At 44.9% G+C, this 26,532-nt stretch overlaps 1 protein-coding gene across 4 annotated transcripts in view; it reads right to left on the reverse strand.

The window, feature by feature from the left end:
* The window catches only part of ABCC4 (ATP binding cassette subfamily C member 4 (PEL blood group)), a 220,644-nt gene that overhangs the window by 148,357 nt on the left and 45,755 nt on the right, over nucleotides 1-26,532 (reverse strand). For 3 of the 4 annotated variants that reach the window (XM_082366071.1, XM_082366073.1, XM_082366072.1), the window contains exons 2-4: nucleotides 25,988-26,098; nucleotides 25,309-25,429; nucleotides 12,465-12,689 (exon numbers count right to left, since the gene is read on the reverse strand). In XM_082366071.1, the coding sequence (XP_082222197.1) occupies nucleotides 12,465-12,689; nucleotides 25,309-25,429; nucleotides 25,988-26,098 (457 nt within the window). The remainder of the gene's footprint in view (nucleotides 1-12,464; nucleotides 12,690-25,308; nucleotides 25,430-25,987; nucleotides 26,099-26,532) is intronic. The other variant, XM_082366074.1, reaches the window with a different exon arrangement.

Consider the following 26,532-nt stretch of genomic DNA (forward strand, 5'->3'; position numbering starts at 1 on the left):
AGGCAACTAGGGTGAGAATATGTTTAGCTCACCTAAAGCAGAACACTGCTGTATTTTTCCCATATTGTTGCCCAGAGGTGCTTAGTAATGCTGTCACACCTACTTTCATGATTGCATAATCTAAAGCCATTAATCTCTGCTTTGAGGGAAGAAGCCAAACTCTGCCTAGTATCTTCCACCCCCATGAACACGAGTGACCTCTATAAAACTAAACAGATTCCCTCTATGGTTCTGTAGGAAAAAAACTGATTGAAGGAAATGAAAAACAAAGTCAATGCAAGATCAACCACATGCTGCTCTCTCATCTGACAACTCCATTGCCTTTTTTTGTTGTTGGCCTGATTTTCCATGGCTGGCATGCAAGCCAGCACCACTACTCAGAAGCTCTCTGTAAGCTCTGAAGGATGCGGCATTTACCTCCTGGAAGAACTGTTAGCTTTCGTTTAAATTCTGCTGGCCACCTTTTACCATTATACCACAGCACCTACTGGATTCGCCAGAACGCCATGTATACAGAGCTGACAAGTGAGCCTCTGAACGTGAGAGTCATAATGCGGACCACGAGAACCACTGGGGGATGGGAGCCTGTGATATCTACCCCAAGGTCAGGCTAAGGACGTGAACTCCTCAGGAGGAGTTTCTTCACATTCTCTGACCTCATCCCCTCTGGGGGATGAGTCCCTGAGGCAGTACCCTGGGAACCCCCCCCAAGCCCTAGAGCTCCTGCACGGTGAAGACAAGCAGAATATGGCCAGGCCCCCATTCTGACAACTGCCACCAAGACTGTCAAACCCTTCACTGGTGACCATACAGCATGCTAAATACTACTCCCCATTGTGGAAGGGCCGGAAGTGCCCGAGGTTCTTGAGAACATCCCAGAAAACCTGAAACAATGAACTAAAAATAGGTGTTTACATGACTGAGATGGTGGTCAATATATACTGTTTTAGGAAAATGACTACAGTTTAATTAATAAAGTCTATGATATAAATGCAAGGAATAGATAAGGCAAATTCATAGACGTATGTTCAGAGTGAGGTCACATTCCAAGATACTGGCTGAAAGACCCTTTACCCTTAGACCCTTCCACCACCAACTGCTCCGTTTGAAAGAGAAGCCCTGATGACTGGTTTACCAAGCAAGAGAAGTGAACAGAAAGATGAACCACACAGAAACAGCTGTGGCAAAGGTGAGCTAGTAGGGCAACAGGAAGAAGGAAAACCATGGAGAGTGCTGAAAACCCCATGACAGGGAGAGAAAGGAGATCCAAGAACATGCATAAATATACATTTTAGGGTTCGGCAAGAGAAGATAATCTTAATGAGAATACAAATCAACTAGGCCCCCCAAAAGGGGGGAGGAAAAAAGACTTCTATCAACATTTTTTTAAAATGCATCGTGGGGCTTCCCTGGTGGCGCAGTGGTTGAGAATCTGCCTGCCAATGCAGGGGACACGGGTTCAAGCCCTGGTCTGGGAAGATCTCACATGCCGTGGAGCGACTAGGCCCGTGAGCCACAACTACTGAACCTGCGCGTCTGGAGCCTGTGCTCCGCAACAAGAGAGGCCGTGACAGTAAGAGGCCCATGCAACACGATGAAGAGTGGCCCCCGCTTGCCACAACTAGAGAAGCCCGCGCACAGCAACGAAGACCCAACGCAGCCAAAATAAATAAATAAATGAATGAATGAATAAATAAAATTTATTTTTTTAAAAAAATTACCTTTGAAGACCTAAACGAAAATAACCACCAACCTAAAATTGTAAACCTAGCAAAATATTATAAAGAATGAAGGAGAAATAAAAACATATTCAGACAAAAAAAAAATTGTTTAACTAATTAGAATTTTTAAAAATAGGTATGAGGGGCTTCCCTGGTGGCGCAGTGGCTGAGAGTCCGCCTGTCAATGCGGGGGACACGGGTTCGAGCCCTGGTCTGGGAGGATCCCACATGCCGCGGAGCAACTAAGCCCGTGCGCCACAACTACTAAGCCTGTGCTCTAGAGCCTGCGAGCCACGACTGCTGAGGCCCACGTGCCTGGAGGCCGTGCTCCGCAACATGAGAGGCCACTGCAGTGAGACACCCAAGGAAGGAAGGAAGGGAGGGAGGAAGGGAGGGAGGAAGGAAGAAATGAATGAATGAATGAATAGATAGATAGATAGACAGGTAGGTTTGAGTCATGATTACAGCACAGATCCAAGGGAAAGGAACGCAGAATATTCATGCTGCTCTTTTCCCTTTCCAAGAGGGCATCACATCTTCCCCTGCCCCGTTCCAGTCTGCTGAAAGTATCATCATACTTTCTCGATGATAAGAATCCCTCGGGCACAGATTAAATAATACAGATTTTTAGGCTTCTTCCTTAAAAAAATTCCAAGGGAGTAGGTCTGGGATTAGACAGAGGTTCTGGGTTTTTAACTAAGCACAAAAGTGACTCGCACCAGAATTTGGTGAACCTCAGCCTAGCATAAGCCCTCACCCTTTATCTGTTCAGCGAGAAGTTAGGACAGGTCTCTACTGCAGGTCAAACTACCGTGCCCTGCACTGTACACAGAGTGCCCAGCCTCAAGGCTCATAAATATCCAGCTATTAAAAGCCATGGAGAGACTGCTGCTCTGATGAATGGCTGAGTAGCTGATAGTGGAAGAGCCCCACTTCCACTGCAACCACGTGGGTAGGCACTGGATAACTGCCAGACGAGACTGATCCTTGAGAAAAGGGACACCCACGAGGTGAACACGGTCACTGCCCTGGCTCTCAGCCACTTCACAGCTGTGGCAGCGAACTGAGGTCCAAACAGCACAGGAGCCCCATGGGGCCGAGGCAGAGGCCAGAGACTGAGTCAGCTGGAGCAGCCGGCAGGTTCCTCCAGGGCAAGACGCCAGCCAGTACAGAGGTTTACCAAAAAAAAAGGATCTTGGGAGCCTCGGGGCACAAGGTAGCCCCCCTACTCTTCACCCCGTCCCCCTAACACACACACATAAAAAGAAATATCCAGCCCTAAATGGCAGTCAGTACTGCTGAGGTTTAGAAACCCTCCTCTAAAACAGACTTACTCTAGACTTGTCCTAGAAAAGACTAACACCAAGGCCTAAGAAGACCCACAAGAAACATGGGGCGTGAAGGTGGAGTCCCACATGTTAGACAAGCTTGGGAAAAACACCTTAGGACTTCCAAAGATCTAACCTAAAAAAGCATCAAACCAAGCCTACACAAGTTCAAAGACAGATTTGGGCAAAATTCAACACTCTTCAGAAGAACATCAGAATGCAAACCTACAAGGGAGCTTTCATAACGTCCAATAAACAATGTCAAAGTCCTAGACATGCAAAGAAATTTTAAAATGTAACACACGCAAAAAAGAAGGCACTCTTCATAATAAAAACAAAGTTGACCCAGACATTCGATTTTGAAAGATTTAAAGAAACTGCTATACATACATTCCAAGTGTATACATTTGTCAAAAATTGAATGCACAAATGTGTGCATTTATGTAAAATACTCGAGTTGATTAAAAAATAGTGAAGAGGAGCAGAACTTTAGTTACATGAAAACAGAAGACTCAGTATTAAACAGTGTATCGTATACCCCAAACTTAGGAATTTAGTTACATTAACTTTTGATGAAAGGGTGTAGGAATTTTATTGTGTTGTTGTTGGGGAATTTTTGAAAGGAAGCAAGTATTGCCAATTTGCTTTCAAACTGGCTAGCTAGTAAAAACCTGTTACCCTGGGTCACACACAGCCCACCTCCAGGGGGGACTTACATTGTCACTATGAGAACGGCACAGCTCAAGTGGAACAGTGCGCTGCCATAGTCAGTCTCCCATAAACGACTACAACAAAAAATCCCATCTGAAGGTAACTTTGGCATATCCCAAAACATGGACCAAAGAGACACTCCATGTAAGGCCATGAATATAGACATCTTTTACCCTGAGACTAGCAAACACGGGGAGTCTCTTTGATGGACTATCAATGCAGCCAGTGAGGAGGTAAGAGTGCAGTCAATACAGTGACAAAACTGGACACAAGCTGTATACATAATAAGACTGTAAATGTATGGATATGTGTGGCTAGATAAAGACTGGAGAAGAATCTGCAAAATGATACCTGCCATTATATATAGGATGATGGCATTTGGGGTATTTCCTCCCAAATTTTTGGAATAATGGTAAGCAAAAACAGCAATACTTAAGAGACTGATAGCTTTGCGGATTCCTATTAGAACTATGATTTCCTAACCAACACTTTTCTCCCCTTCTATAACTAATCGCTCAGATCTGGCTCCTTTCTATTCTTTTCTCCATCTCTCATGAATATTGCAATGAATTAAAAGGTCTACATACTAACTCATTTTGCTATTTTGTCTAACATGTATTTCTGCCCACTATTGTACTAGATCAGTTCACATATACGTGAGATGAAATAAGACATTATTATATTCTTACAATGACCTACTACTCTCATCTGTGGGATATCAGGAGCAGTTATTGAGAACTAAATGCTTCACCAAATAGCCAAAATGGTTAAGAGTTAATGAATGAATGAAAGAATGAATGAATGAATGGCTTGTAAGATACTCAGACTGCATCTCCCAGATCTGACTTCCTTTCCAATCATTATCTCCATGAGGGTCCCTTGCAACTTCATGCATGGCCATGTACAATAGGCGTCAGGTGCATTTTCCTAAATCACTGCTCTGATCATTTACTACCTTACTAAAAATTTCCAGGGGTTCCCCTCTGCCAACTAAATAAATCCAAGGTCCTTAAACTCATGATCAAGGCTCTCCATCACCTGGTCCCTGTATTCCTTTCTAGATGTACCTTGGAGCCTAATGCTCTCCTAAATTTTTATGCCAACTGTGCTTCCACAATTCCCTGAATAAACTGTTTCAATTCTCCATCTCAACACTGCTCAATGCATGCAACGCCCCCCCTATGTGCATACACATAGACATACATACACAAACACACAGACATCCCCTCCACCAACTGGAGGGATCCTTTCCTAAACCATTAAGTCTGTACACTTGTGTACCACTTAGCACCCGTACTGCTATTTCATCTGATTATATTTTGTATTTGACCCTTCTGTGACTGAGTGCCAATAATAAAGACGATAGGAATGTTTGAACATTAGCTAAATGCCAGGCACTGTGTTAAATGCTTTACACAGATTGACTCATTTAATCCTCTCTGCAACCTTAAGAGTTGGGTACTATTACAAACGAGGAGATTAAGGCTTAGAGCAGTTTGCCTAAGGCAAACATCTACAAAGAGGGAAGCTGGGGTTCATACAAAAGCAGTCAAACTACAGAGTCTTGTTATGCTTACGACGCCCACCCTCCCAAATTTAATAAATGACTTCCGTAAAAAGTGCTTTGCAGGAGTTATGTTATCCAATGCTCAAAAAACCCCATGAAGCAGATATTCTCTACTCCAATGTTTAAACTCAGGAAACTGAGGGCCTGAGAAGTGAGTTCACTCACAGTTTAGCCAACAGCAGAATCAGGACTGGATCTCAGGTCTGGCTGTCCTCACGGTCCACGCTCACAGTCTTCTACCCTATCCGACCTGCCACAACGTCTTCTACAAAATGCCCGTGCGCCTGACTCAACACCTGACGGCTCGGCGCACACGAGGCTCCCGGCGCGGAATCTGAGACACGGGAGGGCTGTAGAACAGCCACCACCCTTCAGGTCTACGGCCGCAGTTTCGAAAGGGCATCTCCGCTGAGAAAGGCTAAACTCGCAGCCCGCATGACACCCCTATGTACTGGAAGATCTTGGTTATAAGACATAAGAAAAAAAATTAAGCTGAACATGCATTTGAGGCCTGTGGCTATTACCTGGCATCTTTTAAAATTCCCCCCATACAAAAAAAAAAAAGAACTTCCCTGGCGGTCCAGTGGTTAACACTCTGCGCTTCCACTCAGGGGACACAGGTTCGATCCCTGGTCAGGGAACTAAGATCCCACGTGCTGCATGCGAAAACTAAAATAAAATAAGATTCCCCCCGTACCAATTAAAATGGAATGCCTGCGGAGAGGGCCCGGGTATCAGTGTTGTTTTTAAATTTTCATGAATCCATCGTGCAGCAGTTCGGGAACCACTGAGCTAAGCATTCGCTTCCACCTTGCACCGCACCCCACACAGCAGACAGTTATCAGGAGGCAGAATACAGTTGACACCCGTTACTCTCCAGCAGCGGAAACATCCCCTTCGAACAAAGCTAAACCAAACGGTCTCTCCTCTCCTTCCTTAACCTGCTTTGTTAGGTAGGAGTACCCGCAGAAAATTAAACCTTCACCCACTGGCTCCTCTTAGCTCTCCCTTAGCAAATTAGAACAGCTGCCAATTGCCCCCTGATGAGATTAACTCTTCACAAGATGCACAGACCCAATTCAAGGTTATATCAGAAATAAAAGAGAAATAAGGAAAAAAGTGTGTTTAAAATATTTTAAAAGTGTGGAAGAGTGTAAGAAGCATTACTAGTTCACTCTAATTTTGTCAGAAAGTTAGAAGATACCATTAGAAGAGAAAGTCCAAACAAAGTATCACGTGCTTCAAGGGAGTTCACTCTATTTCCATAAATACCACACTGTTTCACTTTAACAATACTCAAGATGCTGGCCCCTCAATATTTTCAGAAAGAAAATATAATACAACCACAGACTAGTAAGCAAGATATCAGATTGAACCATACGAAATTGCTGTTTTATAAGCCCAAATCAGTTGAACATCTGTCATTCCATATTGTCCAGTCTAAATTTAAAGCAATATACTGTCTGTACCAAAACAGAATTAGCTTTAAATAAAAACAAAAGTTCTGAGAACTATGAACACAACATCACATGGCTGAGACAGTGACAAAGCTCTCTACTCTCTGCTTTCCACACTCCAAGGAGCAAATTCAGAGGGAGATGAAACTGGAAGGGTGGGATGAAGAGGGAGGTGCTGCAGGGGCTGAACCCTTCCTTCCCTGCTCACACTTAGCACACTCAGTGCATAGATTTTTTTAAAGTCAGGCTCCATTTACGCACAGGACAGCAGACATCGCTCGGAGGAGTCTGTAAACTTGGTCACCCCCTGCACCCTGGAAGGCCTCCTTCTACTTCCTGCTTAGGCTCTGTGAGAAAGGATGCCTGCAGTCCTGACCACTGATCTTAAAATGTAACTGAGCTGGGACTTCCCTGGTGGCGCAGTGGTTAAGAATCCACCTGTCAATGCAGGGGACACGGGTTCGAGCCCTGGTCCGGGAAGATCCCACATGCCACAGAGCCACTAAGCCCATGTGCCACAACTACTGAGCCTGTGCTCTAGAGCCCGTGAGCCACAACTACTGAGCCCACGTGCTGCAACCACTGAAGTCCGTGCGCCTACAGTCCGCGCTCTGCAACAAGAGAAGCCACGGCAGTGAGAAACCCCCTCTCCGCAAGTAGAGAAAGCCCGCGCTCAGCAATGAAGTCCCAACGCAGCCAAAAATAAAAATAAATCAATAAATTTATAAACATATATATATGACTGAGCTGAAGTGTCTGAAAAAGAAATAAAATGGTTGAGAGGAGGAGGGAGTCTTAAGAGACAGGATTAAAGGAAAGAGAAAGGGTCTTTCACTCAGAAAGATGATGGTTACCTGAAACCATGAAATAGAAATAGTGTGGATACAACGAGCATGTATGTCCCCCCAAACTGAAAATAGAACTACATCACTTAGATGATTGAAAATAGATCTGAGGTAAGTAAGAATATTTCTCTAGGCAGGATGCTGATCTATAGAAACAACCTCCTTGAGTCAGCAGTCGATTCTCATTACTGACAATGTTCATGGTCTACAGTCACGATGAATGTGAACTAGTGAATATTCATCGCTCCTGAAGGAAATACAGGGCTAGGGTCTTGGCAGCCTTTGGTAACAACGTCTTCACCATCTCCTCAATACTCACATAACCTTGTTTTACGTATGTTTCTACTTAACCTTATTTAATCGCTGTTGTAAATTCATTAACATTGGCCTCACAGCCGGCAGCACTATAACACATACCTGAAGCAAGCTTACTCACCTACACACATACTTTCTCCGTAAGACACATGACAGCCCTCCTCAGCTTAGGAACACCAGACAGCACTTCAGCCCTCTTTAGGGGCCATTTTAAACTGCAAAATCACACCCCAAGAAATACAAAAATGTGGAAAGCAAGGCACCAAGTAGACCAAAAAGAGGGCATCTGTTCCATAGTATGAAAGCAAGAACATATTGTTTTCACCCCAGCTGGGAATATGCATGTCAGATGACAAAAAACTTAAGAGACTATGTGCACACCCGCAGAAGACCATGAAAGAGCCACAAGTACTGATTTTTAGAATTACAAATAAATTTTAGCAAGTAGGCAAATTCGCAAACACAAAATCTACAAATATCCAGGATTAACTGTACATAAATTCTTGTAAGACAGGTCTACAATAAAGGATAAAGGGAAATTAGGGTGTTTGCAGCGAGTCAACTCATCTTAGAAGCTGAAACAAAGAATGACAAATCTCTCCTGCAAACTATCCTTTGGGTAACACTAAAGAGAGTGATGATTTCAGCCACAAAAAGAAATCTGCTCAAACTAATTAGATTCTGCAAGTAAGTCTGCACTGGGTAACAAGCAGCAGAGAACACTCAGTGATCTCCATGACTATCCGCTCTGGCTTTACCTGGCGTTCAGACAGAGCAAACCAACCCATCATCGGGACCCACCATGGGGAACGGCCACAGTTCTACAAACTGCACACAAAGTCAGGAAACCTACAGTCCACTAGGCTATTAAGGAGCCTCTTAAGGAAAGGTATCTGTGCCCTATGCATTTTATAATACATAAAATTTCTGTGCCATATGACAAGATCAACCTGCTTAGTGAGATTATCATGCTGTCTGCCCCAGGTCAGAACACCTGTAACATTCAGGCACGAAGACAAGGTCAGGACTGGAAACTGGGAGATACATTCTCACTACTGACTGGGGTTGGAGATCAACAGCTGTCTTCAAGCCAGGCTCAGCTTGCTTGAAATTACCATCTTCCCCCAGCCCGGGCCCACCTCCCATGCTCTGAGCTGGGGAAGTTACCCTTTGAGATTTGAAGCTGGATGAGTTCTCCTTCTTCTCTGTCCCAACCAAAAACAAAGACAGGAATTAAGACACTGGTCTCACTGTAAAGGTGATAGCAACTCATGCTGGGAATATCACCAGGGACTGAGGGCGATTTTCTAAAATGAGTGAATATAATGTTTAAAACACTATTCCTTTGAGGAACCTGTGTTTGTAATGCCAGTCTGCTGACTTTACAAAAAACAGAGCCCGTGTTCCACAATCCCTTTATTTGGTAAGAAGTTCGAAAAAATGCCCTAGAGATTTGAGGAACATGAAGAGACCATCATGAGCTGTTTCAACAGACCAACAACTGGAGCCACTGATCCAAACAAAATGTCACAGTTCATAAAAACTTCTCATTTAGTCCTCAAGTTAAACACAAAAATCAATGATCAAGTGTGAATGTAAAATGATGTAGCCACAGTGGAACAGAGTATGGAAGTTCCTCAAAATACTAAACATAAAATTAGCATATAATACAGCAATTCAACTTCCTGGGGATGTACTCAGAAGAACTGAAAGCATAGACTTGAACAAATATTTGAACACCCATGCTGACAGCAGCATTATTCACAATAGCCAAAAGGTAGAAACAACCCAAATGTCCATTGACAGATGAATGGATACACAAAACCTATAATGGAGTATTATTCAGCCTTAAAAAGGAATTAAATGCTGGCACCTGCTACAACATGGATGAACCTTGAAGACATTGTGCTATATGACATAAGCCAGACACAAAATGACAAACATTGTATGATTCCACTTCTATGAGGCACCTAGAGCAGTCAAATTCATACAGAGAAGTAGAATGGTGACGGCTGAGGGGAGAGGGGGTGGGGAGTTAAGTGTTTAATGGGTGCAGAGGTTCAGTTTGGGAAGATGAAAAAGTTCTGCAGACAAATAGCGATGATGGCTGCACAACAATGTGAATGTGCCTAATGTCACTAAACAGTGCACATAAAAAGAGTTAAAATGGACAATTTGATGTTGTGTATATTTTACTACAATTTTTTTAAAAAGCAGTGATCAAAAGTAATTTTACCAAAGCAGCTGAAAGGTAGATAAACGACAAGTCATTCTTATATATGATACATCCCACAAGATCATTCAAAGTTACATCTGTGACTTAGCAGCCATTCCATTCCTAACACCCAACCTGACTTCGCCCCAGGACCAGGGATTAGCAGGGGCGGAGGGCGTAAGCATAAACCCCAAAGATCAGAGGGGCTTTTCAGAGCTGCTCTGCAGCACCAGCTTTTCCCCTAAGGAACTAGCCCACCTGTAACCTGCTAAGAAGTGTCATATTTCTACGCCTGAGCAGGATCCTAGATGTAAGGCTGTGCATGAGGAAGCTGGTCTTTCCCATGTTTCTGGAATTTCAGGTCACGTCTATGGTATAATCCCAACAATAGCTGACTTCGTAAAGAACAATTCTCTTACCCTAATCAAGCCAGCAAATTAATGGCTTTGGGACATGTTTACATTCATCTAAGCAAATGTGCCAGATTATATCAGATTTCCCAACGGCAACGTTTCCAAGTGTTAGTGGGAAGAGGAAGAAAAACAGGTAGACAATGGCTCACCTGTGCAGCAAAGAGCGCTCTGTTTGACTGAACCATCACACCTAATGAAAGGCTTTCACAGGGCACTTCTGGTGACATTTCCTATTTATTTATGGGAGCTAAGCATGATCTGGAAAGACAAGCATCTAGCTAATTTGTGGCAATCTGAGTATCCGTCTCCTAAATAGTAGAAGGTGACACAGAATAACAAAGATGATGATGAACGACAAGGAAGACCCCTGACTAGAGTGTACGGGCACCACTGCCATTTCCACGTCACCCAGGAGGAAACCGGCTCAGATGCTGTAGCCAAACACAGACAGTGAGATGCCAGGTCCCTGGGTTCACAGACCCCCCGAGACTCACAAGACTCTGCTCAAGAAAAGATGATGACACATCTTCCATTTTGCCAAGAAAAGTACTCCCAAGAAACAGAAGGTCTAAATAAGTAGCAACTAGGTAAAAGAAGTGAAAATTTCAATTTAAATTGTTTGGTTTTGGCTTTCAAGGACGATTTTAATTATTTTTTAATAAAAATTGTATACATTTATGGTGTATTAACATGTTGCTTTGATATAAATACACAGTGGGAAATAATTACTGTAGTAAAACCACTTAACGTGTCCATTATGTAGTTGTCCTTTGCGTGTGTATCTGCTATCTCAGTAAATTTCAAGTATACAGTACAGTCAAATGAAAATTCTTAAGAAAGTAAATAGGGAAAAGAGATATCCAGGATCAAGTTTATAAAGAGCCCTTCAGCTCTTGACACTGGTGTATCTGTGGCAATTCCTTTGTAAAGACACCTGAAATCCTTACACCTTTCATACTAGTTAAGACCAGGGTAATCTATGGAATAATTGTATGGGCATTTCTCAATACAAAAGCACTGAAAACATCAAACCAGGTCTTATTAAAACTGCTATAATACATACTAAAGAAAAAAGGGAAATGTATTAAGAAAAAGACTTTGAATGAACGGTAACGAATTCTCCCCCAAATTACTAAAAACAATGAAAAATTTCAAGTTTTATCCCAAACACCTATTTTCTTTAATACTGTTATGAACAATCACAACTCTACAACACAATGAGTGAGTCTCTATGTAGCATGGACTCCATTTACATTTTTCTTTAGTTAACATAATTATAATGAATATGATTAGATGGGTCACTTAAAAATGTAAACATTCCCTTTCTCAAATACATTCTTTTCTCCTAGATTTAATTTTATAGATCCAATCACTGAAGCTTACTATTAAATACAACTTTGTGTAAATAAAGGTTTTCATGAACAACAACAGAGTCTCCATAAATACCACTATGAGATTTAGGCATGAAAACAGTAAAAATCAACTTGATAACTCTGATGCTTATAGACTTCATTACAAATTTACTGTGCAGTGGACTGTGAAAGAAAGTTATCAAAAGCAGCCCTGACCTGATCTCAACACAGATCTTTTCATTACATTTTTGTAAGGTTTGCTTAAACAACAAAATTGGCTTGATGCAAATAGCAAGCCTCTGTAGTATGGTGTAAGTGAGTACAGTCATTAAAAAAAAATTTTTTTTCCCGGGTACAATGTGTTTTTCTTACTTTTTTACGGAAGTATACTTGATGTTCAATATTATACGAGTTACACGTGTACAATGTAGTGGTTCACAATTTTTACTAGTTATAAAATTTTTGCTTTACAGAGAACTTTCCCAAAAGGCTTCTGATACTTCAGGAAAGGTACACACCTTGGTACCGGATGACACTTACCTTGCGGTAAATCATATGGCACATGGCTACTCTTAACCTCATCCCCGCACACTGAACGTGATAGAAGTATAAGTGGTGCAGGATGGCCAAAACGAGCGTGCAGGCACTCAGCACTCCGGCATAGCCGTAGGCTTCGTACAAAGCAGCAGAATCAGTGGGATTGTAGTTTTCAAAATAACCAATAATTTTCCCCAAAATTATGGGCTGAACTACTCTGGTGCTTTCCTAAAAGTAAAGAAAAAAAGCCTTAATTAGAAACACAAGCCAAACCAGTTTATCTTAACACAAGCTTTACTTTTATTATTACTTGTTAAAAAGGCGTTTTGACAAAACGCAACATTCATGGTTAATCTAAAAGAAAAATCCACATATCCATTATCTTCTATAACACAAGCAGACAGCAGTTTTAACCTTAAGCAAAAATTTTACACAGACAATAAAGCCTTAGGTACATTGTGCTTCGTACACTGTGGATGCTCAATAAATATTACAACCGGTGCTTTAGAAAGCATTTGGCAAAATACCAAGTAAGTCTTAGCCGAAGATAAGCTGAAGAAGGGTAAGAAATCTGCTTCCATATGAACAAGCCCTGCTGGCAGCCTGCCCCTGCCCCCTGTGCTCTCAATGTCCCAGCCCAACAGAAAGTCAAGATGGTTCATGTACAGGAGACAGGCTCTTGCCATCACCTTCTGTTTTAAGAGCCTTTATGAAATGAGACACTGGCATAAACACATCCGCTCTTTCCCAACCCAAACTCCACATGTCCAGAGATCAAGAGAATGCAGCCCAGCTTCTGCGGGAGCACCACAGAGAAACAAAGCTTGGGAGGTTCGCAGGCTCTCAGCCCCAGGGGGCGCTGTGTGAATATGTCTCTACCCACTAGAAGCTGGGATGTTCCTTGGAGTCCAACATTAAACAGGACAGAAGCCAAGCTAAAAAATGATGTCATCCATGGTTCTCCATCCGCCATACACTGCAGCTGCTGGTTTGGAAGAAATGTTACCAATCATCTATTCCCCAAGGCAAAAATTAAAATCCTAAACCAATGAGTTCGGAGGCATTGATGCTTACCTCCTGAGAAAGACTTAGTGAAAGCAATTTTCTTTCCCGAAACTAAAGGCAAAACAGCAACACTTGCCCACCCTGCCAAATGGCCACTCCACCCCATAACCTACTTCCTCCCTCTAGTCACCCCTCGAAAGTTACCCTTCTCCCCCATCAGGGAAAACCGAACACTCAACACAAATCCAAGTCACCAAAAGTAAACACCTCCGCCCTCGACATCCTTTCCTCCACAGACTTCTCAAAAGACAAAGTGCCAAAAGTTTGGAAATCTTTCTGGAACTCGGCTTTTCCTTTTAAGCAATCCCTCCTTACTGACACAGACATGGTAAACAAATGACAGGTTGAATTTGATAGCTCTCTTCTGTCTGTCTGAAGCTGAAGAACCCACACGCAAGAGGAAGGGATGGAGAATCCAAAAGTCCAAACGCGAAACAAAACTAACATGCATTTTGTGCTCAACCAACTAGTACCCAATCAGGATATTTACAGAAAGCTGTCCCCGTCCCTCAAATCAGTGTGACATCAAACCCCAACCCTCCTGTCTTGCTCTACACACATGTTCACAGGCTGCACCAACTGCCTCGCCTTCCATGAGGTCATGGAAGGTTTCATCTACTGCAGACAAGGAAGATAACACTGTCTAGTTGAACAATCATGATGAGTAAGATCATCAGATCAGAGCCAGATAATCAGTTCTCAAGGACACAAAGGCTCACTGTTACATTTTCAGCATGCCCCTTCATTCACCCCTAGAGGCATTAAGAGCTCATGGAAGAGCCCTTCATACAGTAGATGGTAAAACACACTGTTTAGAATTTACTGAGATGGAAATCTGGAGGCTGACACAGAGAAGCAAGAATGTCAAACTGTACACACGGGCAGTCCCAGCCCGGGTATGGCCAAGGGCAGCCCAGTGCCGCAACCTACAAACCTGGGGCTCTCCACCAGAAGCCCAGTGGTAACACTTGCCGTCCCAAACTTTCCGAAAACTTATAATTATCTTTGGGAATCACTGTTTCCTGTTACTCAGCTCTCCGTCTGAGCCTAACGTCGGAAACCCACCAAAGAGAATACCGACAGATGCAACAAATTCAGCAAAAAAGAGTACAAAATAAAGGCAGGTCACTACTGCCTAAGCGTCACGATTTTTTCACTGAGACCATCTTTAATAACTCAGTTGAGCAAACAGTCTCATTAAGGAGTAATGCCAGGGGCTTCCCTGGTGGTCCAGTGGTAAAGAATCTGCCTTACAATGCAGGGGACACAGGTTCAATCCCTGGTGAGGGAACTAAGATCTCACATGCTGCGGGGCAACTAAGCCCACGTGCCACAACTACTGAGCTCGTGCACCTCAACTAGAGGCCATGTGCTCTGGAACCCGCACGCCACAACTACAAAGCCCACGCACCCTGGAGCCTGCGCTCCACAACTAGAGAAAACCCGTAAGCCACAACTAGAGAGAAGCCCGCACACCACAACGAAGATCCCACGTGCCGCAACTAAGACCCAATGGAGCAAAAAAATTAAATGAAATAAATAAATAAATCTTTTTAAAAAAAATAAGAGTAATGCCAGTCCATGGCCCAAAGCTTCCAAACTGCTGTCTGTTCCTGATCCTAAACCTCAACTAGTGAGAAATAAAACAACTGAAAAAATATTCATTATCAAACCTGAACTAACCAAATGAAAACTTTCTGGATAAGCAGGAACAAGGTCAAAAATTGCTCCAATAAACGCTTCATCTATGGCACCAACTTATGACCCAGTGAATATTCTTTCCACAAACCAACTGAGAATATAGTTCTTATTTCTTCACAAGAATTCTTCACAACTGCAAAACCATAAAGGATTTTTAAAACAACCCAATATAATACGACAAAGCCCCATTGTTTGAGGTTTCACAGGAATCTCTCAGGCAAATATTTCGTGGTGGAGTCCTTCGTATTCAGCCTCCTGAAAGCACCTCACATTTAACCCCACCTCTTACTTCTTCTTAGGGTTTTTTCTTACACAGTTTGATGGTAGAACTTCCCCAGTATGTACAGTTTCTCCTCCATGTTTCCCATGTTCTTTCTTTCTCTTTCTTCCTTCCTTCTTTTCTTTTTCTTTCCTTATTTACTTACTTGCTTACTTATTTATTTATTTTATTCGGCTGCACCGGGTCTTAGTTGTGGCATGAGGGATCTAGTTCCCTGACCAGGGATGGAACCCGGGCCCCTCACACTGGGAGCACGGAGTCTTAACCACTGGAGCAGCAGGGAAGTCCCTCCCCCATGTACTTTAAATATTTCTTGCCCAACTCCGTCATCTCTGAGTCATGAGGGGGAAAAAAAATACAGGAAACAGAACCATCTAACACACAAAGAAACAAATGAGTGAGCTTGTGGGAAAATGAATAGGCAGTTAATTTTTAGAAACTGGGGAAGAAGTGACAAAGTTAGAGTTGAGAAAGATACAGAGCTAAGGAGGAAAAGCAGTGAATCTGGAGAAATAATAACCATCAGGATTCTATATCTGTCTTCACTCCTCTTTTACACAGTGGTGTAACACACATCGTGACTGCATCACCTCGAGGGGTTAAGAGCACTCACAGGCCTGAGGCCCAGCCTCTAGGAACTGGTTTAGGTTCAACAGATTAGGGATGGAGCCTTAAATTCCCTCTCCCTGGAAGATTCTGGATGCAGAACCTAACCTCATGTAAACATCTGCTATCCTCCTCTCCTGCATCATCATGGCATCTGAGTCTGGAGGGGCTACAGACCTGCTCTGAATGACTTACAAGTACCACAAAGGGTTTTAATCAGAATTCCATGAGACATATCGTACTTCCAAGAAAAACCTATATGAACACAAGTCCTGAGGTTCCAGCTAAACGGGGGGAGGGGGGAGCCTTATGAGAGGTTACTAGGAAAAGCAGAGTAAACAAGTTAAGAAAGGTAGAGTTGGATTTCTTATGCAAACCCAATCTCCATTGACAAGATTCTTTTGTGATTTAGAGCCAACCTTCTCTTCCAGGCACAGAGAAGGAGAGGCCCTTACAAATGGAGTTATCAATGTAAATGTCCCTGTGTCTATTTTTCAAAAAAAGTCAGCTCAAAATAACCTTTACTCCAGAAAGCCATATTCTAGGGTGCTGCATTCTGCTACCTTTCAACACTATTCTGTTTTTCTATTTTTGAAATGTTCTTTAAAATCTTCAGGGGGGAAAAAAAACCCAAAAAAAACCCCAAAAAACCACACTGCAGGAAGCAGCTGAAAGAGGAGCACAGAGCTGTTATCAGAAAAAAAAGTTGTTCTCATAAAGTCTTGGCTCTGCGAGCCTTCACTGGAAGCTGTGGCAGGAGAGGAAGCCTCAGGACAGAATGCAAAGAACACTGGGCTAGGAATCAGAACGCTGTGCTTCAGAACCCAGGTCTGCTACCTGCAAGCCACATGACCCCCTAAGCCCATCATGTGCCCTCCTGCACCTCCAGGGCCTTGTCTGTGGAAATACTTGCCTCGTCTACCTCAGAGGAATCCTGGGACAGCTAAATGAAATACAACAAACAGCTCAAAGTGCTCTGAAACCAGCATAAAAACAAGTGTAAGCTATGATCACTTTATTATCCAGAAGTTCTGGGAAGAGACCTATTCTATTCTGAATGGCAGAGGCTGGTTTCACAAAGGGCTTGGCAAACTCATTGCTTCTTACAGGCGATCGTAGCAGAACAAGCACTCTTGAGAAGTCATTCATAAAAGCCAACTTTTCTGGAAAGTAATAAAAAGTTTCGGTTCTAAGCAGATTTTTAAAATTTGAACCATTGTAAATGCACTCTTGTAAAAATGAGTCACCTACTTGCCTGACTTCTTAAAAAACGACGGGTTGAGAAGGGTGGGGGGATGAGTGAAATAGGTGAAGGAGATTAAAAGGTACAATCTTACAGCTATAACATAAATAAGGCAAGAGAATGTAACGTAGAGCACAGGATATAGAGTCAATAATATTGGAAAACTTTCTATGGTGACAGAGGGTAACTAGACTTACGGGGGTGATCATTCTGTAATGTATAGAAATATTTAATCACTACGTTGTATACCTGAAGCTAATATAATGTTGTAAGTCAATCATGCTTCAATTTTTTTAAAACTTTTGTTATAATAAAAACTTACATATGTTTAAAAAAAAGGAAAGAAAATGGATTGAAAAGCATCACCCTCATTGATGACTCAAGGCCATCACTATGGGTGTTACTGATATCTCATGGCTAACGCCTACACTCAAGAGCCAGCAGCCTGCACACAGCAGGTCTGCTCTGCAGGTCCCCCGTACCCTTTGCTCAATGCTCCCTCTACCACTCCCTTGCTGTGTGGCCCTCAGTGGTTGCTCACGGCCCACAGTATCTTTACCACCAGCAGCCACTCCTCAGTCTTCTGGGTTGAGTGGAAGTGAGAGGCGCATGGAAGGAAGAAGTGTTGGGAAATAAATGCAAAGGCCCAGTACAGCTCTGAGGGAACCAGAGGATTCTGCTTACTTCCCATCCATCAGCTGAGTTCCAGAGTAAGTTTAAACAAACATGTGCCTTCCGACAGGCTCCACCCGGACCACAGACAATCAGCAAAAGTGGCCTCAGACAAAGGCCAAATGAGGCCTTTCTACGGGTAAGGCGGGGGCCGTTTCTAAGGGTCCCGGGAATAATACGTAACCCCCCAGGCCACTCCTCCCCTCTCAGGGGAAGGGACTGGGCGAATCCACCCTTGCTCTCTGAGGTCACCCCACTTACACACCAGCAGGCAGGCAGAGACCTCATCTCGCAGGGAGAAGACCCCTGGTGACCTGGGGAGGCAGCCTCTGTGTCTCTGGCCCAGGCAGAGGCTTCAGGCTCCTCCTCTCCACCCTGAGGGCCCTGGGCAGGCAGAGACCTGTCCTCCCCACCTGCGGTCCCCGAGAAGGTGCACACAGGGGCCAGGCGTGCTGGGAACTCGCCGGTTGTTCTGTTCTAGTTAGGGGTGGCCTGCAAGCTCTCCATGTTCAACATCAGTCTGGTACTTGTTTCTCCAAGCATTATGATCACTCCTCAATTTTCAGAGGACAGAGGTCTCCATACTTCGAAATCCTAATCCCGAAGCCTCGCCCTGGACTGGAGTCACCTGCCTCTTCCGGCTGGTGCTGCCAGTAGCGCGGGGACGGCCCACTGGCACCGTGGGTGGTCACAGCACACTACCTGGGAATCACGAATGAGCCAAGAGGCATTCTGTGCACCAGAGGAATTAAAAGAGGCCTGGAGATCACAAAGGAAACATCTGCGTTTTAGAGAATCCTGGACTGAGTACTGAGTATACATCTTCCACTATCTAAAATACGAAGACCGGGGACTTCCCTGGTGGCGCAGTGGTTAAGACTCTGCGTTCCCCATGCAGGGGGCCCAGGTTCGATCTCTGGTCAGGAAACTAGATCCCACATGCATGCCCCAAAAAAGAGTTCGCATGCCAGTGGTTAAGAATCCACCTGCCAGTGCAGGGGACACGGGTTCGAGCCCTGGTCCGGGAAGATCCCACAGGCCGCGGAACAACTCAGTCCGTGCGCCACAACTACTGAGCCTGCGCTGTACAGCCCGCAAGCCACAACTACTGAGCCCATGTGCCACAACTACTGACGCCCGAGCACCTAGAGGCTGTGCTCCGCAAGAAAAGCCATGACAATGAGAGGCCCCCGCACTGCAACAAAAGAGTAGCCCCCGCTCCCCGCAACTAGAGAAAGCCCACATGCAGCAATGAAGACCCAATGCAGTCAAAAATAAATAAATAAATAAATAAATTTGTTGTTGGGGGGGAAGAGTTCGCATGCCACAACTAAGGAGCCCACCTGCTGCAACCAAATAAATAAATATTTTTTAAAAATAAAATAAAATACAAAGACCAGCAAGCAGCATAGATGATCACAAAATGGGAAGTTGCTTCATAAAATCAATTATTTAACTAACATTTATTGCACCTAACTCAGTAGTTTTAATCACTGAAAACCCAAAACAGCACCTGAAAATGAGTTTTAAAATGTGACAGATCCTTATTAGCTTTGTCATAAGGAATGATTATTAACTTCTCCAAAACAGCAGTATGTCAAAAGGCAAGTCTAGGAAAACAGGAGTATTTGTGTTGGATTTCAGGCTTCTTTTGACTGCCAGTAAAGTTCAGTGTTTACTTCTCCTTGAGCTTTAATGGCCCTCAACTCCCTGAACTCCACTGCATCAGGACTAACGGTTCTGCGAGTTATTATCCTAAGGACACAAATTTAGAATGAGCACCGTACGCCAGTCACAACACTCACCTAGGGAATAGAGATCCCTGTCTGGTTTTATACTGTGAACCACCATGAGTTCTGCCACTTATTATCCTAACGAGTCCAGCTGGCCCTACCCAGCTATCACCCTAAGACCTCAGGCCCGGGGCACACCTGTGTGTGGGAAAGTGTATTCAGACAACAGAACAGGAGAACTGCTCCACACCCCAGTAACTGACCTGGGATTCCCATTCTCACTGAGCAAATGCAACCCCATATTCACAGGGATGCAAGTTCTCAGCGAGCTCTCAGCAAGCAACTGGGCACTCTTACCAAAAAACAACATGGGGGCTTCCCTGGTGGCGCAGTGGTTGAGAATCTGCCTGCCAATGCAGGGGACGCAGGTTCGAGCCCTGGTCTGGGAGGATCCCACTTGCCACGGAGCAGCTGGGCCCGTGAGCCACAATTTCTGAGCCTGCACGTCTGGAGCCTGTGCTCTGCAACAAGCGCACCGCGATGAAGAGTGGCCCCCGCTCGCCACAACTAGAGAAAGCCCTCGCACAGAAACGAAGACCCAACACAGCCAAAAAATAAATAAATAAATAAATTTATTTATTTAAGAAAACAAAAAAACAAAAAAACATGGAAGACTCCACCTGTGCCCAGATTATCAATGTCCCACTGTAGCCACCATCCAAGACCTACTACCTGCCCCCTGGTCCATCTCAGGGAGCCCACCTGGAATGGTTTCGTAAGAGTGGGGATGGATGTTTAGAACTTGGGTCACCGGAACAGTCACAACCTCATCCACGTACAGCCAGTCACGAGTGGAAGGTGGTTTCCTAAAGGGCCCCTCCTGGTCCATCTAAACACAGCATGACACTGCCGCTAGTGTCAAAGCCCTAGTACCTTCTTCACCCGGGAGATGGGGTCACCTTGGCTCCGCCCTCAGTTATGTTCGCAGCTGGCTTCCTGCTGAAGGGGGTCCTTAGCATCCTATTCATTATCCTTAAACCAAGTTCAGGATGCATGTGCCTGAGACCACGAAAACAAAGCTCTCAAGACAGGCCCTCCGGACCCTGGACAAGCTCAGTCATTGAGACGGACATTCTCTTAAGTCAGAGCGCCCGAGATGGAACCTCAGTCCGTCCTTTATGCTTCGTGTGACCACAGGCACACTGTGTAACTACTCAGCACTCAGTATCTTCTTCTCTAAAATGGGGGTAAGATAATACCTATGACTTTGTTGACTCAGCCAAAGAAATAATACTAATATCACGTATAAAGTGCTTACCGCAGTTCTGATACGTAGTATTTTTCAAGAACTTAATATTTTCATTACCACACTAACGGTACTGCAGTCACCACCACCAGTGCTACTGAGTAGGAGCCCCTGTTACTGGTACTAGTACTCCTAGTACTACTACTGAGATGAGCCCGCACGTTTGCCAGGTCCTCTACTCCCCCCTTTTCTGCCATGACCGCCCAACAACCAACCTCCTGAGAGAGGGGCCAGGGCTCTACCAGGTGCACCTTATGCAGCCCCCAGGCCTGATCTTCCTGGACCCCTAGCAGGAAGTATTACCGGGGCTGGACAACTTCGGAATCAAAGCTCCCAGCACCCCAGTGAGGCCGATTCCCTCTCAGGAAGAACCCCAGTTCCTGTGGCCTCTCCCTCTGTGTCTGCTTCTTCCATAAGCTGCCACAGCAAAGACCTGGGGCTCATATTAGGATGGGATCCATCTAAAGTTTAGTGACCCCACCCAAGGAGCCAACAGTGCAGGACAGCATGGAAAACCTGCAGCTCGGTCCAAACCCAGCCACATGGGCCACGCTTTGAGACCCGCCTGCCTTCAACTTCTTCAGCATCCGGTACCAAAGAGAAACTAGAGAACCAGGGACAGCAGAGAAAGGCCTGCTTCAGGATACGATCCGACACTAAACCTGAGGCCACTCATCTCTGCTCCCCCCAAACCAGGCACCCGGCATGAGCTGCAGGCACACCCCGAAGCCCCAAGGTTTCCAGACAAGCAGAATTCATGAGCGCTTGCTCTGTGAGGTCGGGAAACCCTACACACACAGGCCACACCAGCTTGCCGCCTGTATTCCAAACAGAGACTTACTGTGACTATGCAGAAAACACCATCACTGGGACAGCTGTACACAGGTCAAAGAAGGGCTGGGACAGACTGAGGGGCTCCTGCACCCTCTCCAACCCCCGAGGAAATTGCACAGGTTTGCATCTCCACCCTGCCCTTCACAAGGCCACGGCAGTATTCAGGTGGTCAGTGCTCTCTCAAAGACGGAACACGGCCCCATATAGATGTCCCTACCCTCTGGCACAATGGCCAACCCACCTGTGTCATCAACGAGAACTCAATCTCCCAGGACCATCCAGTCACCTGTGAGGTGACAGAATTCTCTGGTTTCTCCAGTTGTGTGGGGCAGACTTCACCTACCCAGCTGCCCACTGCCTGCAGTGCCCTTCAGGACAACAAAGCCTTTTAAACAAGAGCCACACGATAAAAAAATGGGTGGAAGACCTAAATAAACATTCCTCCAAAAAAGACATACAGATGGCCCACAAACACATTTTAAAATGCTCAACATCACTACTTATTACAGAAATACAAGTCAAAACTACAGTGAGATTTATCACCTCACACCAGTCAGAAAAGCCATCATCAAAAAACCTATAAACAATAAATGCTGGAGAGGGTATGGAGAAAGGGAACCCTCTTGCACTGTTGGTGGGAATGTAAATTGGTACAGTCACTATGGAGAACAGTATGGAGGTTCCTCAAAAAACTAAAAATAGAGCTACCATGTGACCCAGCAATCCCACTCCTGGGCATATACCCGCAGAAAACCATAATTACAAAAGATACACGCACCCCAATGTTCATTGCAGCACTATTCACAATAGCCAGGACATAGAAGCAACCTAAGTGTCCATCGACAGATGAATGGATAAAGAAGATGTGGCACATATATACAATGGAATATTACTCAGCCATAAAAAGGAACGAAACTGTGCCATTTGCAAAGACGTGGAGAGACCAAGAGACTGTCATACAGAGTGAAGTAAGTCAGAAAGAGAAAAACAAATATCATATAATATTGCGTATATGTGGAATCTAGAAAAATGGTACAGATGAACTTACTTGCAAAGCAGAAATAGAGACACAATGTACAGAACAAACTTATGGACACCAAGGAGGGAATTGGGGGCGGGGGGAGGCAGGATAAATTGGGACTGACATATACACACTACTATGCATAAAAGAGATAACTAGGGCTTCCCTGGTGGCGCAGTGGTTGAGAATCTGCCTGCCAAAGCAGGGGACAGGGGTTCGAGCCCTGGTCCGGGAAGATCCCACATGCCAGGGAACAACTAAGCCCGTGAGCCACAACTACTGAGCCTGCGCTCCACAACAAGAGAGGCCGCGATAGTGAGAAGCCCGCGCACCGCGATGAAGAGTGGCCCCCGCTCACCGCAACTGGAGAAAGCCCTTGCACAGAAACGAAGACCCAACACAGCCAAAAATAAATAAATAAATAAATTTATTTTTTTAAAAAGAGAGATAACTGGGCTTCCCTGGTGGCGCAGTGGTTGAGAATCTGCCTGCCAATGTAGGGGACACGGGTTCAAACCCCGGTCTGGGAAGATCTCACATGTCACGGAGCGACTAGGCCCGTGAGCCACAACTGCTGAGCCCGTGCGTCTGGAGCCTGTGCTCTGCAACAGGAGAGGCCGCGACAGTGAGAGGCCCGCGCACCGTGATGAAGAGTGGTCCCCACTTGCCGCAACTAGAGAAAGCCCTCGCACGGAAACGAAGACCCAACACAGCCAAAAATAAATAAATAAATAAATTTATTTATTTAAAAAAAAAGAGAGATAACTAATGAGAACCTACTGTACAGCACAGGGAACTCTACTCAATGCTCTGTGGTGACCTAAACGGGAAGGAAATCTAAAAAAGAGGGTATATATGTATACATTAACTGATTCACTTTGCTGTACAGCAGAAACTAACACAGCATTGTAAGGAAACTACAGTCCAATAAAAATTTAAAAAAAAAAAAAAAAAAAAAGAGCCACACCTCCCACCTACAAACCACCTAGCCGACCCATCTCACCCCCAATAAAAACATATTTATGACAACTCACCACCTTCTCCAACTAAAACAACCCTTTCATAGCAACTGCATCTTCTATCCCTCCTGCTCTCACACACTCACAGGCCGGCCCTGTCCCTAAGGCAGCACTAAGGTACCACAGAGAGCACGAGCCACCCAAGTGGATTTGCAGCGGGCCTCCAGCAGGCTGCAGCCGGAATAGGTAAGGCTGACTGGCACTGTGCCCCCAGGGAGAACTGTCTCACTAGGGGAGCTTAACCCAGAACCTTCTCGTTCATGGTGGTCACTGACCTCCCAGCTTTCTGCCTTAGGTTTTCCCCTGCACATCCCCCTCCTACACCCTCTGCAAACGCCAGCTCCAAGGCTCTGCTTTCAACCAGCAATCCACTCCCACAGCCAGGGACAGAAACCAGGACGTGTGGTGCACAGAATTCGTGGTGAAGCTGGAGCTCCTCCCCGTGGGGGGCTTCGGCTCTCAGTGCCCGGCCCACTGGGAAGGGCCAGCCCAGCGAAGGGTATGCTCTTCCGAGCTCTGGGCAGCTCCAACCCAGATGCAGGGTCACGGGTTCTGTTCCGCTGGAAGGGGGAAGGTGAAGATACCTTCTTAGGAAAGCATTTATCAGATGTGACCTGGTCAAGTTAACAATTATTTGCTGAGCGCCTGTAAAATGTCTTATGTTGTTGTGGCCTCAGGTCCAAGTTTACTTTCTCCAAACCACAGGGCACATATTGTTTGAGGTTGCAGGGTTTTGTTTTGGTCAAGGATCACTTTCAGCAGTTATACTGAGCACCAAGAACATCCTAACATAACATGTCTTTCCTTTTCAGTGCCATCCTTCCACGACACTATGTTTTTAATCAGTTAAAAGAAAAATTGTGGGCTTCCCTGGTGGCGCAGTGGTTGAGAATCTGCCTGCCAATGCAGGGGACACAGGTTCGAGCCCTGGTCTGGGAAGATCCCACATGCCGCAGAGCAACTAAGCCCGTGAGCCACAACTACTGAGCCTGCGCGTCTAAAGCCTGTGCTCCGCAACAAGAGAGGCCGTGACAGTGAGAGGCCCGCGCACCGCGATGAAGAGTGGCCCCCGCTTGCCACAACTAGAGAAAGCCCTCGCACAGAAACGAAGACCCAACACAGCCATAAATAAATAAATAAATAAATAAATAAATTTATTAAAAAAAGAAAAATTGTAACCCCCTGGAGGTCCACTCCTTTTAAGGACCTGTCCATTCTAAAGGTAAACACAACCGCTGGGCTACATGTTTCCTAGACAAGGTTTATCCTCAGACCTTAAACGACTGACCTCTCCCCACCTGTCGCATCCATCTCATTACTGAGCCACATACACTGAAAAGCAATGCGCTGTATGTAACAGCTTTTACCTCAATTAACGTAAAAATTCCCAAAACTAAATAGGATTTCCAGTAACACTTTATAATTGCTTTCGTTAAAGAAGGCTCCCGTGTAGCTTTCTCGGCTCTCAAAACTTCTTGATCCCAGTACCTGCAATGAGAAACAAAGCACAGTGAAGAACAGCCCCGCCACAGGTAAAACAGGAGAGGTGGCAGAGTGGAAGGAAGATAGGCCTTCACTACAGGGCACTCTGTGACTGCCCCACGAATGCTGGTTAACTGCTTGCAGGGCTCCTGAAAGATGAGCGGTACAGACCCTGAAGGACCAGAAAAACAGGCTCTGAGGGGAACAGACACGGTCTTGGATAAACAAGTTACTTCCAAGCTTCGTTGTATTCACAGCACCAAGAGCAGCTCAAGAGGGCAGACAGCATCCTCCAGGGACACCACCTCCGGGGACGGAGCTCAGCATCCAGGGCCTTGGCTGCTGGCTCCCTCCCCTCCACAAAGGTACAGGAAACACGGGTCCCCCCAGCCTCCAAAGTGGGCTAAGCCCAGGGTCAGCCTGAGCGGGGTGAGCATGCAATGTCATGGGCGGGGAGGCTGCAGAAGAACCCAGAGGAAGGTAAGACCCACTCCAAACCATTAGCCACATGGAGGAACTCTCACTCTTCCTTCCCCGTCTCCTCACTAGTGGCCTGCTACTTACCCCTGAAGCTCTTCTCCAAGGTGCTTGGAGCGATCTTCCGGAAGCACTGAGTACATGTCATCTTCTTCTAATCTGCGTTTGTGACCAATTTTAAACAAGGGGTTTAGCCACCTGTTAAAAATTAAAAGGAGAGTGACATATATCCAAACTACACATCTGTCTAATTAGAATCCCACACTGACGGCCTTTGTTTTTAAAAAAAAAAAAAAATTAAAAATTAAAAAAAGAGGTCTACAGAAATAGGTCTACATTTTAAATATATAGAGATATGGGGGAAGAAAATTAGATGCGTGTTTACACACACACACACACACACACACACACACACACACACTCTCTCTCTCTCTCTCTCTCTCTCTCTAACTCTATATGCTGAGAGGCCCTGGAAAAAATGACACACTGGTAGCAAGGAGTATTCAAGCCTCCAGATCTTGGTGTTTTGTTTTTTTAACATACACAGTAATAATTTTTTTTTTCTTCTAATGAAAACTTTTAAGGTCAACTCTCAGCAGCTTTCAAATAACACAGTATTATTAACCACAGTC

The sequence above is a fragment of the Balaenoptera borealis genome (assembly GCF_965194805.1).
Source record: "Balaenoptera borealis genome assembly, chromosome: 18".
NCBI classification, from domain to species: Eukaryota; Metazoa; Chordata; class Mammalia; order Artiodactyla; family Balaenopteridae; genus Balaenoptera; species Balaenoptera borealis.